The sequence below is a fragment of the Aulonocara sp. 'chitande type north' Nkhata Bay genome, linkage group LG3 (assembly GCF_057382095.1).
Source record: "Aulonocara sp. 'chitande type north' Nkhata Bay isolate Kocher_YH1m ecotype deep benthic linkage group LG3, A_spYH_male_GT1.1, whole genome shotgun sequence".
Classification (NCBI taxonomy): domain Eukaryota; kingdom Metazoa; phylum Chordata; class Actinopteri; order Cichliformes; family Cichlidae; genus Aulonocara; species Aulonocara sp. 'chitande type north' Nkhata Bay.
Window position 1 is genome coordinate 120,123 of NC_141346.1, and position 15,388 is coordinate 135,510.

Genomic DNA, 15,388 nt, shown 5'->3' on the forward strand with positions numbered 1-15,388 from the left:
CGACATCCAAGCTAAGTAAACATGTCTTGGCCCTTTCCCCCTGAAATGACAGGCAGGCAAAGATGTTGCGTCTTTGTTTGCTTCCTGGCCCTGGGTCTCATTCCCATTGGCATAATCCTGATCTGTGAAGGGCCCCCGACACTTCTGACACCTTCAAGTTCAAAAGCTTCGCCCCCTTCTGACAGTCCCAATCTGACAAATGTAGCCCCTAGGGTCTTGCCCACCACTTCCTCTCCAGTTTTACCATATTCACTTTTGAATGTCCGTAGCAGTTACCGTTCTGAGTTTATTTTACGGTTGATTTATTCTTTCACATTTTCACGTTTATATCTCTCATTATTATAGTATACTCTGTACTCTCCACATTTTTATCATTACTTATGCTTTTTGGTTGCTGAGTTACAGGAACTGTTAATTTTGTGTCACTACCCTGGTTGCACTAACTCGTTGTACCCTTGTGTGCAGGACAGCTGTTACTGCTTTCGTCGGGAACCGAGACTGCTTGCAGCCGACCCCTGGGCAGGGTGGTGCCTGGACTCTTTTCTCCTCATCTGCAATGACAGATAAAGACAAATGAAAAGACCCGAGGAGTTTTTCGAGCCAGGCTTCGACACGTCTCTGTGTTCCTTTGAATGTTACTTATTTTTGTGTGTTGACCCATTTAAGATGGGTCAAAAGGGGGATTTGAAGAAAATATAATCTGATCAAACATTATTCAGCTTTAAATATTGTTCAGCTTTAAACATTATTCAGCTTTAAATATTGTTCAGCTTTAAACATTATTCAGCTTTAAATATTGTTCAGCTTTAAAGTTACTGTGCAACTGTGTAATAAAAATGTGCTCACGACTTTGGCCTTGAGAGCGATAAGAAGCGATCGCCTCATCCTGCAGGTGAAAGATATCTGCAAGCGAAGAGACTAGAACACCCAAGGCCGATTTCCTTTTATGGAGTTGTTTTTCTGCTAATGCAGCACTTTCCTCACAACCCCCTCCTGTAAGTTTTAGAGAATATATACCCATCCTCACAGCAAATATTTGGAATCTCTTGATGTGAGCTGCGTTGAGAGTTTGTCTCTGTCTCAATAAAAGTTCACTGATTCCCCATCTGCAGCAGGTGTCCGGTTGTCTTCATTCTCCGCCAGCCTGGTTAAGTCAATTCCTCCTTAACATCTAAAAGAACCTATTTAATGAAGGAAGACGGGTTCACTTTGTGTTTAATATTATTCTATTGCTGTTGTTGTTTTTTTATATCCTTCACACACACAAAAAAAACCTGAACTCACGTAAAAAGATTTTTGCAAGTGCAAGTGTTGCATTTTGACGAAAATGTTAGAGCACTTTTGCAAATATGCAATGTCTTCAGCACATTTTTAAAGTTTACACAGCACCATTCTGGCTTGAAAATGTATCTTAAAAGTTTATTTTGGGGCGATCGTGGCTCAAGAGTTGGGAGTTCGCCTTGTAATCGGAAGGTTGCCGGTTCGAGCCCTGGCTTGGACAGTCTCGGTCGTTGCGTCCTTGGGCAAGACACTTCACCCGTTGCCTACTGGTGATGGCCAGAAGGGCCGATGGTGCGATATGGCAGCCTCGCTTCTGCCAGTCTGCCCCAGGGCAGCTGTGGCTACAACTGTAGCTTGCCTCCACCAGTGTGTGTGTGTGTGAGTGGGTGGATGACTGGGTGTGTGAAGTGCTTTGGGGTCCCTAGGAGGGACTAGTAAAAGCGCTATACAAATACAGGCCATTTATTTTGTGATCTAGAAAGAGTAATATTTCAAACGTCGCCACTCTGCGTTCTTCTGCAACTTCCTCGTTTGAGTTTTGGACGAAATGCATTCTGGGTTTGGGTACAGTAGCTAGCGAGCTGATTGGAGACCAAAACAGCCAATCACAATTTTTTGCATCCAAGTCTGTGGTTTTGTGGCACAAATATAACAGTGTACAGAAAGATTTGAATGTAGGGGCAGAAATGTTGAGAGCGCAAGCAACACATTGCGAGTGAAAATGTGGAAAATATGGATAATAGCAAACACTGAAATACATTTTTTGAACGCATCAATGAATTTTGCTGCCTCAAATTTAGCTTTTCTTCTCTCAAGATAAATTTCTTCTCAAAATGCAACACGTGTACCTGTAAATTCTTTTTAAATGCGCTCAGAATACTGGCACAAAAATAACGCCATAATTTTCCATTTCCTTTATTCAGAATCATGTATAATGAAAGGCTTTATTATATTTCCCATTCCTGTAGCCACACAGAGACGCTAATCTGCCAGTGTCAAAGCTAAGTAGTTTTCTGGAACTCCAAGTGATTACCTGATGACATCCTCACTTACCGACAACACCATCTCCACACTGCATGCAAATCCATCTTACCATGGTGGATTTGTATGCAGTGTGAATATTTTAAAACTTAGCACACCTAAAACAACCACAGAAGTTACAGGGAAGCCACAGAGTACACAACGCATCATATCAGGTAATTGTTCATTATAAATAATTATTTGAACATAAAAAAAAAAAATCTATTTCCATTAGTTCCTTTACTGGTAGCTACCAGTAAAGGAACTAATGGAAATAAATTATTATTATTTTAATTGCAATCGTTATGTTTAGTTTTTTAATCAAACTGTGCTTGTGTTAATGTAAAGTTCAATTTGTGTTACAGACATAATTTGAATCTGCTAACTTGAACTTTCTCCTCTATTTTACAATCATGAACCATAAACCCATCTGTGGAGGTAAATCAACATTTTCTGCTTTAATTTTTGGCCACCTCAAAATTTTCATAAGAATTTAAAACTCTTATGATAGCGTATCTATGTATTCACAGTCTTTTCAGAGCTAATGACTTTATGTGTGAGTGAAAAGAGCAGAGACGTTTTCTTTCCCTACACATCCTGATAATTGTATCAGTAATAACTATGACCTATACTGTATATTGATGTGTGCTTAAGCGCTTTAAAATGGTGGAAATTTGGTTTGCAGTGAGGTTTTGACATAAACAAACTACCTGGATATCAGATAAAGGGAAGCAGGAAAACCTCTGAAATGTTATAAAATGCGCACAATGTGACTAATTTCACACAAAAATCAAATTTAAAACTAAATTTAGGTTTTCCATAAATATTATATTTCAAATAGTTTAGTAAATACTCTTAAAATAATAGCATCACGCTAACGCATTTTGTCCACTCTGTGTGCTTGTAAGGGTCTGACCCTTTCACTCCTTTGATTTTTTCCTCGTATCTTTTCTTTGACTTTTCATCAAGTCTGTCTTTGTACGGACCGGCATTGTTCTCCTTCGTTTTGTACATACCTTTTTGGGGGGGCAAAGAAAAAGCAAGAAGGTATTGGAACCGGAGAATGAACGTTTTGCGGTGCTGCAAATGCTTGCATTTGATGCGGTACTTGGATTGTTTTGCCACGAGTTCCTGGCATGCAATGTACGAAAGCCACGTGGTCTGTCAATCTCTATAGGGAAGGGGTGTTTTTTCTTTTTCTTTTTTCACTCGCAAAGGAAGAGTGTTTGCTAGCGATGTCTGTAGAAAACGCAGTTTTTACCATTCTTCCCACTGTAAACACCACTGTTTTGTTCAGAAAAAAACATCACGTGTAGTTTTTATCATAACTCTGGTTTTACGTGGCCCATCGATACAATTCAAAAACTGGTATGTAGTTTGAAGTCCGCACTTTCGACCCAAGTTGAAATGGAGACTCTGAATCGCTGTATCTTGTAGCTGTGTCGTCTTAAATTGGTCATGTGATTTTGACGTGCCGGCGCGTCCGGCGACCACAGAGGGTTAACTGAAGGCTTTTCAGGGAGTTTTTAGGACTTCCTGATAACAACGAATTACAGTAGTCCAGCCTAGAAGTAAAAATGCATGAACTGGTTTTTCATCATCACTCTGAGACAGGATATTTCTAATTTTAGAGATATTGTGCAAATGGAAAGAAAGCAGTCTTATATATTTGTTTAATATGTGCATTGAAGGACATATCCTGGTCAAAAATGACTCCAAGGTTCCTCTCAGTGTTACTGGAGGCCAAGGTAAAACCATCCAGAGAAAGAATCTGGTTAGATACCATATATCTAGATTCTCAGGGCTGAGTACAATAACCTCAGTTTTATCTGAATTTAGAAGCATAAAATTAGTGGCCATCCAGGTCTTTATATATTTCAGACATTCCTGCAGTTTAACTAATTGGTGTGTGTTATCTGACTCATCTAGCCCTTAAGAACCCAGACCTATTTCTACTTTCATGAAAATTACGGGGGTTGTAAGTTATATCAAATGAATCATATATAACACACACAGTTTTTTTTTGTAATAGCTCCACCCACTGCCCCAGATCTGAAATGTCACATATGCGTCACATTGGGCATACAAGGTACATTTGTTCCATATTTAGAAAGTAATTCTGTAAACACTTTCTTGCTTTTAAAAACAGAATTCTGTTCTGTGATGGGCGCTCCCTGTGTGATTTCCAAAGGATCAGGCTTGTGGCAACTTCTGCCTGGAAGCTTCTTTCTTTCAGTGGCTTTTGGACACCAAGTAGCTTGCAGTCACGATGGTAAATCAACCATGTGTTGACAACACCGAGCATGATGGTTTGCCAGAACAGGTAGAGATACCACCTCCGTGACTTCATGTGGTACTTGTACCTTGCAATGCAGGCGTCAAGCAGGTCAATACCCCCCATGAATGTGTTGTACTCCACAATGTGTGGCCTTTTGACCTCAACAAATGCCTTGCCCGATTTGCTCCAGCGACGGACTGTATCTTGAGGCTCAGTTGCACAATAGGATGAGATGAGGGTAACAGATTTGTTGTCATACCACTTCACAATAACCATGCTCTCCTCCTTAGTCACCCTGGCATCAACAGATCCTCTGCCTCTCTGGGCAAGATTTTTTTCATCTTCAAGCTGACAACCTGCTAAGCGATTTCCACGAAGTGTTCCTACAAGGTAGATCTGTCGCTGAAGAAGTGTGAGCACAAGTGGGGCTGAGGAGAAGAAGTTATCAGCAAATCTTTGTAGTTTTGCTCAGCTGGCAGAGTTTCACACAACTTCACCACAACATCTCCTCCAATCCCAACTAAAGTCTTCTTCCCAGTACCACCTTGATAAACAACAAAATCATGGAGCATACCACAGGATGAGCACTGGGCCCAGATTTTCAATCCCCAGGGGTGGGGCTTTCCCTTCACATACTGCCTTCTTGGGCTGTGTGTCCCCTTGAAGGGTACCATTTGCTCATCAACAGAGTTGTACTCCTCTGGGACGATATCCAGGCATTGTTTGCGAAACATTTCAAACCATGGACGGATCTTCCAGCACTTGTCTTCTGCATCTCTGTGTAATAAATCTGTATTGTCAGTGAAATGTAGAGATCCCAACAGGGTTTGAAATCGGTTGCGGGACATGTTATCTGCTACCATAGGACACCTGGTGTCATTTTCCCAGTATGCTCGATTTCCAGGCATTTGGCATAGACCCATCCTCAGATAGAGACCAGTGAGTATTTCTAGTTCTTTAACAGTGGTATTTACATTTCTCAGATGGTTGGATTTTTGTACACTGTATAAATTTGTTTGTTCCATTAACAACAGCAGCATATCATCTGTGATAAAGTTTTTGAAGTACTCCAGTGGAGTGTGGATCTCATCTGGAGGTTTGGCACAGGGTCCCTTGAATGTGGTCTCAGGGGTTTCGAACGTTTTCTTTCTCTAGGATAATTTTTGTCCTTTGATAGCTGCCTTGGGCTGCCCAGTGTCCATATGGCTGTGGCTCTGTCTCTAAATCACTTGAATCACAACTGTCTGAATCACTGGATTCACTTGATTCATCACTCTCCACGTCTTTGTGGGGGATGTAATTAGGGTCTCCAGAATCTTTCACATCCCTCATGCTCACTCTCCTCTGCAGTGATAAACTCTAGCGCCTCTTGAACACTATATTTTTTCTTTTTATCCATTCTACCAAACAGTGAAAATGACAAAAAAAATGGGGGGTAACTGAAAAACGCCTCGACAAAGCTAAAGTAAAGTTCCATCACAAATTTAGGTAATTTAATAAATTAGTTATGCTTGAATTTAGTTAAATATGACTGAGAATTAACAACAAAGAATACATTTACTTAAAATAACTGAATGAGCTAAACTGACTAAGCAAATGATCAGTTTTTGTCTTTTTGTGACAAATATGTCACAGCATTTTTTTAAAGAAAATTTAGAGTTTAATGCCCGATGTGACATATTTGTCACAGCGATATTTAACAAACTGATTCTAGATCAAAATGTTTCAGAAATATTACCAAACTAGGTTACAAATGACCTATGACATCTTATCTAAAGTTTAGAATTGCTGAATGAGTAAAAGCTTACCTTTGCAAACAGAAAAGAAAGTTTTTAAAATTGGCATAGTGGTCTCATTAGCTAACCAGGTGGACCAAGACTTTGAAAATGGTGTCTTGAACACCCAGAGTGCCTCACTTGTCACATGACTGAACTAGTTTGTGCAGTAGACGTCACTTAGGGACTTTATTAGTTAAAAGTCAAAGTTAAACCATTATACATAGTTTTTCACTGTGGGTCCTTAAGGGCTAGACATGTATACATTGGATAAGCATGTAACACCAACGTGCAGGCTTTAATGCTATAATGTCATGTTAACTGTTTCTGAATCACTTAATGATTTTGCACGAGTGTAGTGTTAATGTATAATTGCAGAAAGCAAAATATTAAAATGTAATCTTACTTCATTTTCTTAATGTCAGATGCTCCGGTTAGACTAGCCTAATGACTGTCACTGGCTCTTTGGCACACCTATAACCAAATAAGTTTCAGTGTCTGCATAGTTTCTTTGCATAGTGTGTAAATCAAAAGACCTTCAGATTCACAGAAGGTTTCAGAAGCAAATCAAGTCATTGAACCGCATCAGGTACTTGTATATCTCTGAGTATAAATTATTTATAGATCAACCGTTAACTTTCTTTGCTTGTTGGTACTTGTTGCTGTACTGGTTGCAAAATATTTAAATGGTGTATGTGGTGTTGTATGCTGTAGTTGAGAAAACTGAGTATTAAGTTGCTGTTTTGCTTTTTTTTTTCTAGACTACTTCTTCTGAACCATGGGTCATAAAACTCTCATTTGTGCAGGTAAATCCAAACAGTAAAAACATTTTTTGTGAAGTAATGATGAAAATAAAAAAGAGTTAACTATGAAATAAATCAAAGCAAACTTTTTAAAAATTTTGTTGCAAATTTAGTCTTATAAACTCATTAAAGAGGGAAAAAAAACACAAGATTTCATAAATGAAATAAATTTTTTATTTTTTATTTTTTTTAACTGAGAATAAAAAAACGGTTTCGTGGTAAAGAAGCTGAAAAACTGCATCGAATATCACTAGTGAAAATATTATGACTGAAAGCTTTTTGAAACTAACAATGATATGGGTCTATAAACATGTTGCAAAACCTAGAAACATCTTTTCAGGGTTGGAACAGTGGGTGACATCTGGTCACAGAGATTTTTATATTCATTGACTCATTTGTATTGCTTTACATGCAAGTCCACAGTATCATAGAAACTCAATAACAATGGTAGAGTTTAGCTTGGTGATACAATACGCTACCAAACTTTTGAAACAAACAGTGAGCTTGGTCTATAAACACTGAAATTTTGCAAACTTCATCTTTTCGGAGTTTTAAGAAGCAATTGCTATCACAGTCACAGAGATCTTTTCATCCAGTGACTCATTTGCATCATTTTACATACAATTCCCATAGTGTCATTGAAACTCCACAAGAATAATAGAGTTTAACTGTGTTATGACAGAGTACAGTGCAATCTAAGGAGTTTGGAAAGAGTCTGGACTTCTTTAAGTTTCTTGACGATGTTTCATCTATCATCTGAGAAGCTTCTACCATTCTGAGAAGAATTGGTGGAGTGTCCCAGATTTTAAGCCCTATTGGAAGTGTCCCTGACAGGGTCGTGGACCAACTATTGATAAATGCCAAATCACACGAGCCAAGATTTGAAAACGGTATTTAGAGAACTCTAAACACCCCCCATTAAAAAGACATGCCAAGAGACCAAATGTGATATCGTTAGCTTCATAGCATAATTGCCTAAGTCATTTGACTAAGTCAATGACTTAGGCACTTATGCTATGAAGCTAACGATATGATTCTCTGCATTTATAACAAATCTAACACCAAGGTTTTTGCAAGCCTAAATAAAAAAACAGTATAAAACAATTTATAGGAAATGTTAAGCTTGCTCAGTTAATTGGTGTCATCGACATCAAAGGAGAGTTATTGTGTGTAATCGTTATAGAAAGATTTAGCCATCCTGTACAAATGGGGAAGAAAGAAGAAGAAAAAAAATGGATGGTAAATTATTATGTCAAAGTTAGGATTTTTGTAACTTTCCATTTTACAATACATTAGATATGAACAATTCTTTTTATTATTCATGTTTACTACCTACTGCATCATTGAATAATGAATTACTTAGGAATTTAGTTAGGTGATTCAAAGCCTATATGTCAAGATATGTGTTCAGTTTTAAATTAATTAATTATCATACATGTGTAAAACAATTGTTACTCTTTTTACTCTTTCTGTAACTTCATAGAAAATAACAAAAAAGATGATATATTTATACATTCAGTTTGGATATATCATCAACTGAATATGGCAATATTCAGTAGATGAGTGCTAGTCATTCTTCTTTGGTTTGCAGGAATTTTCATAATGCATTTGATGACCACCACCAGACCTGCACTGCTTTCAGCAGGGTCCAATATAACAGGTAAACAAGCATGCACTGCAGTAGCTCAGTCAGTGTTTTGTTTAGTTTTTTTCATCCATCCATCCATCCAGTCAGCCAGCCAGCCATCCATTTTCTTCTGCTTGTCCGGGGGCCGGGTTGTGGGGACAGCAGCCCAAGCAGAGAAGCCCAGATCTCCCTCTCCCCAACCACCTCCTCCAGCTTGTCCGGGGGAACACCAAGGCGTTCCCAAGCAAGCCGAGAGATATAATCTCTCCAGCGTGTCCTGGGTCTGCCCCGGGGCCTCCTCCCTGTGGGACATGCCCGGAACACCTCATCCAGGAGGCGCCTAGGAGGCATCCTTGTCAAGTGCCCGAACCACCTCAACTGGCTCCTTTCGATGTGAAGGAGCAGCGGCTCTACTCTGGGCCCCTCCTGAAAGGTCGAACTTCTTACCCTATCTCTAAGGGAGATGCAAGCCACCCTTTGGAGGAAACCCATTTCCACTGCTTGCATCCGCGATCTTGTTCTTTTGGTCACTACTCACAGCTTGTGACCATAGGTGAGGGTAGGGACGTAGATCGACTGGTAAATTGAGAGTTTCATCTTTACACTCAGCCCTGTCTTCACCACAACAGACTGGTACAGTGTCCGCATCACGGCGGCCACAGCACCAATCCGTCTGTCGATCTCCCACCCCCTTCTCCCGTCACTTGTGAACAAGACCCAGAGGTACTTAAACTCCTCCACTTGGGACAGGAACTCGTCCCTGACCCGGAGTGGGCACTGGCGGGGCACTGGCGGAGCACCCACCAGGAACGAGTGTGGCCTGTTCCACACTCGTGTGTGGGAGGTGTTTGGAGAGGCCATGGAAAAAGACTTTCATACTGCCTCAAAGAGATTCTGGCAAATAGTCAGGCAACTCAGGAGGGGAAAGCGATGCTCTACCTGCACTGTGTATTTTGCAGGTGGAGTGCTGCTTACTTTGACTGAGAAAATTTTCGGGCGCTGGAAGGAATACTTCAAGGACCTCCTTAATCCCACTGACACATCTTCCGTGGAGGAAGCAGAGTCTGGGGATGAAGGGGATGACCCACCAATCTTTGGGGGCGAGGTCACTGAAGTAGTTAAGCAACTTCTTGGTTGCAGAGCCCCTGGGGTGGATGAGTTCCGCCCCAAGTTCCTTAATGCTCTGGATGTTGTAGGGCTGTCTTGGTTGACACTCCTCTACAGTGTTGCGTGGAAATCAGGGGCAGTACCCCTTGATTGGCAGACCGGGTTGGTGGTTCCCATCTTTAAAGGGAAGCCCAGCTATTAAGACATTCTTGCGCTAAAATATGTACTGTGCTTTCAATAACACATATGTGGTATTAAAATACACCAAATGTTTTCCTTTTAAGCATATTTTACATAAAACCGATTTACCAGTAGGTAAATCGTTGTTATTTACTTCTCAATGCACTCTGGGTAACCTTTCCAGTTTGAACCAGAGCAACCCGAGAGAGAGAATGAAAATAGTCAACTGCACTTAGTTTAGATGAAGATGAAAACAATCCGTCACACGAGGACGAGAGAGTGAGGGAAAATTACTGGTGTCTATGCGGCTACTGCTTGCCAATGACAACGGCGACTGAGAAGGTTTGTTGTAAAGCACCAAAACTTTTTGAAGCCGTATGTCTTAATCCAGATGTTCTTTGGGCAGCCCTTGTTAGCCTCCATGACCAGTATCCAGTCTTTAAGTGATAACGTGATGAATCCTGTTTCAGGGCCCTAAGTATTCTCATTTAATAAGAGTGTTGTGTTTTCAACATATTTTAATGCTTTGTATCTTGTTCGATTTAATCTCAACAAGCCCCTAAAAACAGTCAGTGATCACTGTCGGCTTCTCACAGTTTTTATTACTGCTAATCATTTTAAAGCTCAGTTTTTAAACCCTTACGATGTAACTACACAATAGCTTGTCGCGCTAGCGATCACGTAGCACATCATTATATACCAGCTTGCCCAACTTCAGTAACCCTACAAACGTCGCTGCTTTTTACTTTCCTGCCATCATTTATGTTGGAAGTGATAGCAGAGCTGTACATTTTAATTTGTTTAATAAATCTCTCAGTCAGAACATGGTATTTTATATTTAGATGGAAGCTAGCGAGCTAACTCCCTGCTAACTTCTAACTCCGTTAAATGTCATAAATTCCGTTTTCATGGATGCCTGGATGTTACACTTAATTAACAATCAAACTTAATTGTTACACCTGGCAGAGCAGCCACACTGACCAGTTTATTACAAATTAACAATTTTAGACAGTTTTAGAACTGTCAGCAATGCTGCAGCGATCATTTGACTTTTGCAGCAGAGTTTGGGCCCAGGCATGGCTAATAATGTCAGACTCAAATACCGGATAGTGCGGGTCTACCAAGTCGTCACCAGGTCACTAATAGGCAAGTTAATTAATACGGTTGCTACACTATAAAAAACAAAACAGGTTAGCTGAATGAGAGCACCTATACAGCCGACAACCAATACACGTCATCGTCCCAGAATACGTTGTGTGCGAAAAAACATGGCCTCTCCCATGGCTCCAAAATAGTTTTAAACAACAAACATTTAATGAATAACAAAGAAATTGTAGTTATTCTCAAGTATGTTTTTATGTAGGGGACATAATTTGTAACATATATAGAGTAACTTGTCATAATAGTCGTGGTTTGAAAGGGGACCGGAGGGTGTGTTCCAACTACAGGGGAATCACACTCCTCAGCCTCTCTGGGAAAGTCTATGCCAGGGTGCTGGAGAGGAGAGTTCATCTGTTAGTTTTTTTAAATACATTTTTATATTTTTTTTGAGCAATGATAAACCCAGCTGGATTTTACTAAAATTGAGGAGATTTTTTGGTGATTGTAATGACAGTGCATTGTCATACTTAAAGGGAAAACTAAAAGTAGACAAAAGTAGAAAGATCAGCTTAACTGGAACTGGAACTAATAATTTCCAGTTTTTTGTTTTGTTTTTGTTTTTCAAGCCAAGAGGACACTGTTGGGTTTCGAGCCATATCTGAACTGAATTCTTGGCCAGCATTTATTGCAGATCTGTTTCTGACTGAATATTCCTGAGACCTTGACGTGTTTATCAGATTTACCAACCAATTAATATTTTAAAGTTGCAGACGTTTTTCATCTCTTAAAACCAGCTTGTTTCTTAAATTCCTTATTTCATGTTTCTTGATTTCACGAGACAGATTATTCATTGGAACAAACTCACTGAATAAAAAAGTATTTTAGAATAAAACAGTTATGAGATGGGAAACAAAATATATTTTTGGTTGGTAGGTTTAACTTGAGTAATCAGATGTGTATTTATGCATGAGAAAGTTGATGCTCGTTGGTGATGCACTTTGTCTGTTTTTAATTGAAGAAAGAAAGGCTAATCTGCTGGTTTTTTTTAAGTGCTTCAGCAGTATCACTTCATCAATAAATCCCTGACCTGGTATGAGGCTCAGAGCTTCTGCAGATTAAAGTACACCGACTTAGCAACTATAAATAACATGGATGATGAAAACCAGCTGATCAACACACTGGACGTGACATCGTCATGGATTGGACTTTACAATGGACAGACCAACAGGTGGCTTTGGTCTGATGGCAGCGGTGTAACGAGCTTCACCCAGTGGACCCCTGGTGAACCAAGCAACTCTGGAGGAGTTGAGGCATGTGGACAGATGTATGATAACGGCCTCTGGAATGATGCTCAGTGTGGATTAGCCATGGCTTATGTGTGTTATGAAAGTGAGTAAATGACACAATGATCTTTAAAGCAAATGTAAACTGATGCAATTACATACAGTGATTAAGTTGAAATAAAACCTTCAGGATTTTGATATGAATTATTTAATGGTGAAGATAAATATAAATTTATATTTCTTATATCTAAAACAAAGAAAGAAAAATCATTAGCTGGGTAGCACACAAAATGATAGCCCAGGTGTGATTCTTTTAAATGTGTGCACATATATGAATCAATACACAATTACAATGGTTTAAGGCATTTAGCCACACTATGGCCCTCCTAAATGTTAATCTGGCTCTAAAAATCTTACCTGATTTCTACTTTTCTTGGAAGAAAAAAGATGTCTAACTTCCTTTTATTCCTCTCTCCTTGTATGTTTTTAGTTCAGCAGGATGGCAGCAAGAAGTATGTGGTTTACACACAGGGACAAACCTGGCCAAACAGTCAAGATCTGTGCAGGCAGAAGCACACTGATCTGGCATGTGTGCATACAGCACAGGAAAATTTAGCGATTGCTTCAGTTACAAACGCAGTGTGGTTCGGTCTGTTTAAAGATTCCTGGTACTGGTCAGATGGAACAAAGACCTCCTTCAGGTACTGGAAAAGAGGCGGAAGTTATAGTGGAAAATGCGTTTCTGTGGAAGGATCACAGCAGGGACGCTGGATACCAGCTGACTGTAACCAGAAAGCAACATTCATGTGTCAAGGAGGTAAGTTCCTGAAATACAAAAGCAATAAGTCATTTCTTGGAAAAAGTGTGATGTCAAAACTCGGATAGAAAAATAATAATATTCATAATAAGGATCGCAATCAACACAACGCTCAGATGAACCAAAACAACTTTCTTCTTCCTTTCCTGGATGTAAGAGCATTCATCAAGACAGTCTAAATAATGGCTGAGATTATATTTCTGGGTTTGTATTCTGCAGGTCTCAAGCTAAAGAAGATGGTCATAAAGATGAAGGTGCAGTCTGATGTGGATCTCACTGACTCTACTACTTCCAGCCTATTCCTACAGAAGGTACAAACATAGCTTCAAGGGTCCACCAGGGGAAACTGGTTATACTGCAAGAGTTCATAAAATTACAGTAAACAGAACATCAACCAAAAACTACCTACAGAAAAAAATAATACCAGTATGCAAAAAGTCTTGAGTAGAGTCAAAAATATAAAAAGAGTAATATTTTCAGTGAAGCACATCTGAAACACTTTGTTATTTATGACATCATGAACTCATCCCTGAGGTCTAGCAAGACTGTCAATTCTATTTTTATACATAATACATTATGGTCTGTGTGCATTTGTTTTTGAAAGTAATAGAAACTAAATAAAAATATTTAAATTCAACACTTAAGTATCTCCTCAAAGTCCAATTCAATTCAATTCAATTCAATTTTATTTATATAGCGCCAAATCACAACAAAAGTCGCCTCAAGGCGCTTCATAGATACAGAGAAAAACCCAACAATCATATGACCCCCTATGAGCAAGCACTTTGGCGACAGTGGGAAGGAAAAACTCCCTTTTAACAGGAAGAAACCTCCGGCAGAACCAGGCTCAGGGAGGGGCGGCCATCTGCTGCGACCGGTTGGGGTGAGAGAAGGAAGACAGGATAAAGACATGCTGTGGAAGAGAGACAGAGGTTAATAACAGATATGATTCAATGCAGAGAGGTCTGTTAATACATAGTGAGCGAGAAAGGTGACTGGAAAGGAAAAACTCAATGCATCATGGGAATCCCCCGGCAGCCTATGTCTATTGCAGCATAACTAAGGGAGGATTCAGGGTCACCTGGTCCAGCCCTAACTATATGCTTTAGCAAAAAGGAAAGTTTTAAGCTTAATCTTAAAAGTAGAGATAGTGTCTGTCTCCTGAATCCAAACTGGAACTGATTTAAAAATGGTTTAATTATTATAGTTATCTTAATGTTACACAGAGAGGTATGAAGCTGTGTGCTAAATCTGGAGAGTATGTCAAACAATTCTTTTCTTTGATTGTATTTTTCTTTTAGTTGGAAACAATCCTGAGAGATCAAGGGGTGACTGATGTCCAACTTAAATATAAACGTGTATTTCAACCTCAGTTGAAGACCACTGAGAACACGGGTACGAGAGGCCTCCGTACAGGGAGCATCTATCATGCTAACCTTAATTCGAAACATACCAATCATTTTGTGCAAAGTAATTTAGTAAAAGAACAAACAAACAATCAGTGAAAAGTTTTTTTCCTCTCTTTACAGGATGCTGAGAGCAGAAGTGCCAATGTCGTTTTACTGCAACATTAGTGGTTATAGTGGTTTGTAGAGCTGATGGATGGAAACAGATTATTTAAAGATTGTTGCGTTCCCCAGCAAATTTATTTACCCTATACTTGTGTAGTTCATAACAGCTGATGTATATTCTAACCTAAGTTATTAAGTAAATTAAACTTTTACTTACTTTAAGAGTGTAATTAAAACAGTAGATTTTGTCCTCATTTTCCCCCTAAGGTTTTTGGTCATAATATTGTAACTATGGGTGGGAAGAAGAACCTATGCAATATAACATTAAATATTGTAATAATATGAACTCAAAATCAAAGTGCTAATAATAGATGCAAATCACTTTCAAGCTTTGAAAACTTTGCATTACAGTGCTTTGGACATGGCATCTAAGTACTTTATTTTGAGAAGACTTTAAATTTTTAAAAAACAATTGTGTGAAGAAAATTTTTTTCTGCTTCTTTCAGTCAGTAGAAAAAACCCCAAACATATTTATAGCTGCAACCAGACTGCTCCATTACTTTGTAGTGACTCTCATGTTTTCATTTGGTCACCATATTGTTATA

General features: G+C 39.2%; 1 protein-coding gene across 1 annotated transcript; it reads left to right on the top strand.

The window, feature by feature from the left end:
- Positions 1–7,132: 7,132 nt before the first annotated feature.
- Positions 7,133–14,777, top strand: LOC147333332 (macrophage mannose receptor 1-like). Its single transcript, XM_086266476.1, has 6 exons — positions 7,133–7,160; positions 8,749–8,817; positions 12,223–12,561; positions 12,946–13,272; positions 13,492–13,583; positions 14,574–14,777. The coding sequence occupies exons 1-6, from the start codon at positions 7,133–7,135 to the stop codon at positions 14,775–14,777; spliced, it is 1,059 nt and encodes a 352-aa protein (XP_086122602.1).
- Positions 14,778–15,388: the final 611 nt, after the last annotated feature.

Coding starts and splice junctions, on each gene's coding strand:
- LOC147333332 (XM_086266476.1), top strand. CDS start 7,133: ATGGGTCATAAAACTCTCATTTGTGCAG. Junction 7,161..8,748: donor TAAAACTCTCATTTGTGCAG/GTAAATCCAAAC, acceptor TTTGGTTTGCAG/GAATTTTCATAATGCATTTG. Junction 13,584..14,573: donor CCAGCCTATTCCTACAGAAG/GTACAAACATAG, acceptor TTTTTCTTTTAG/TTGGAAACAATCCTGAGAGA.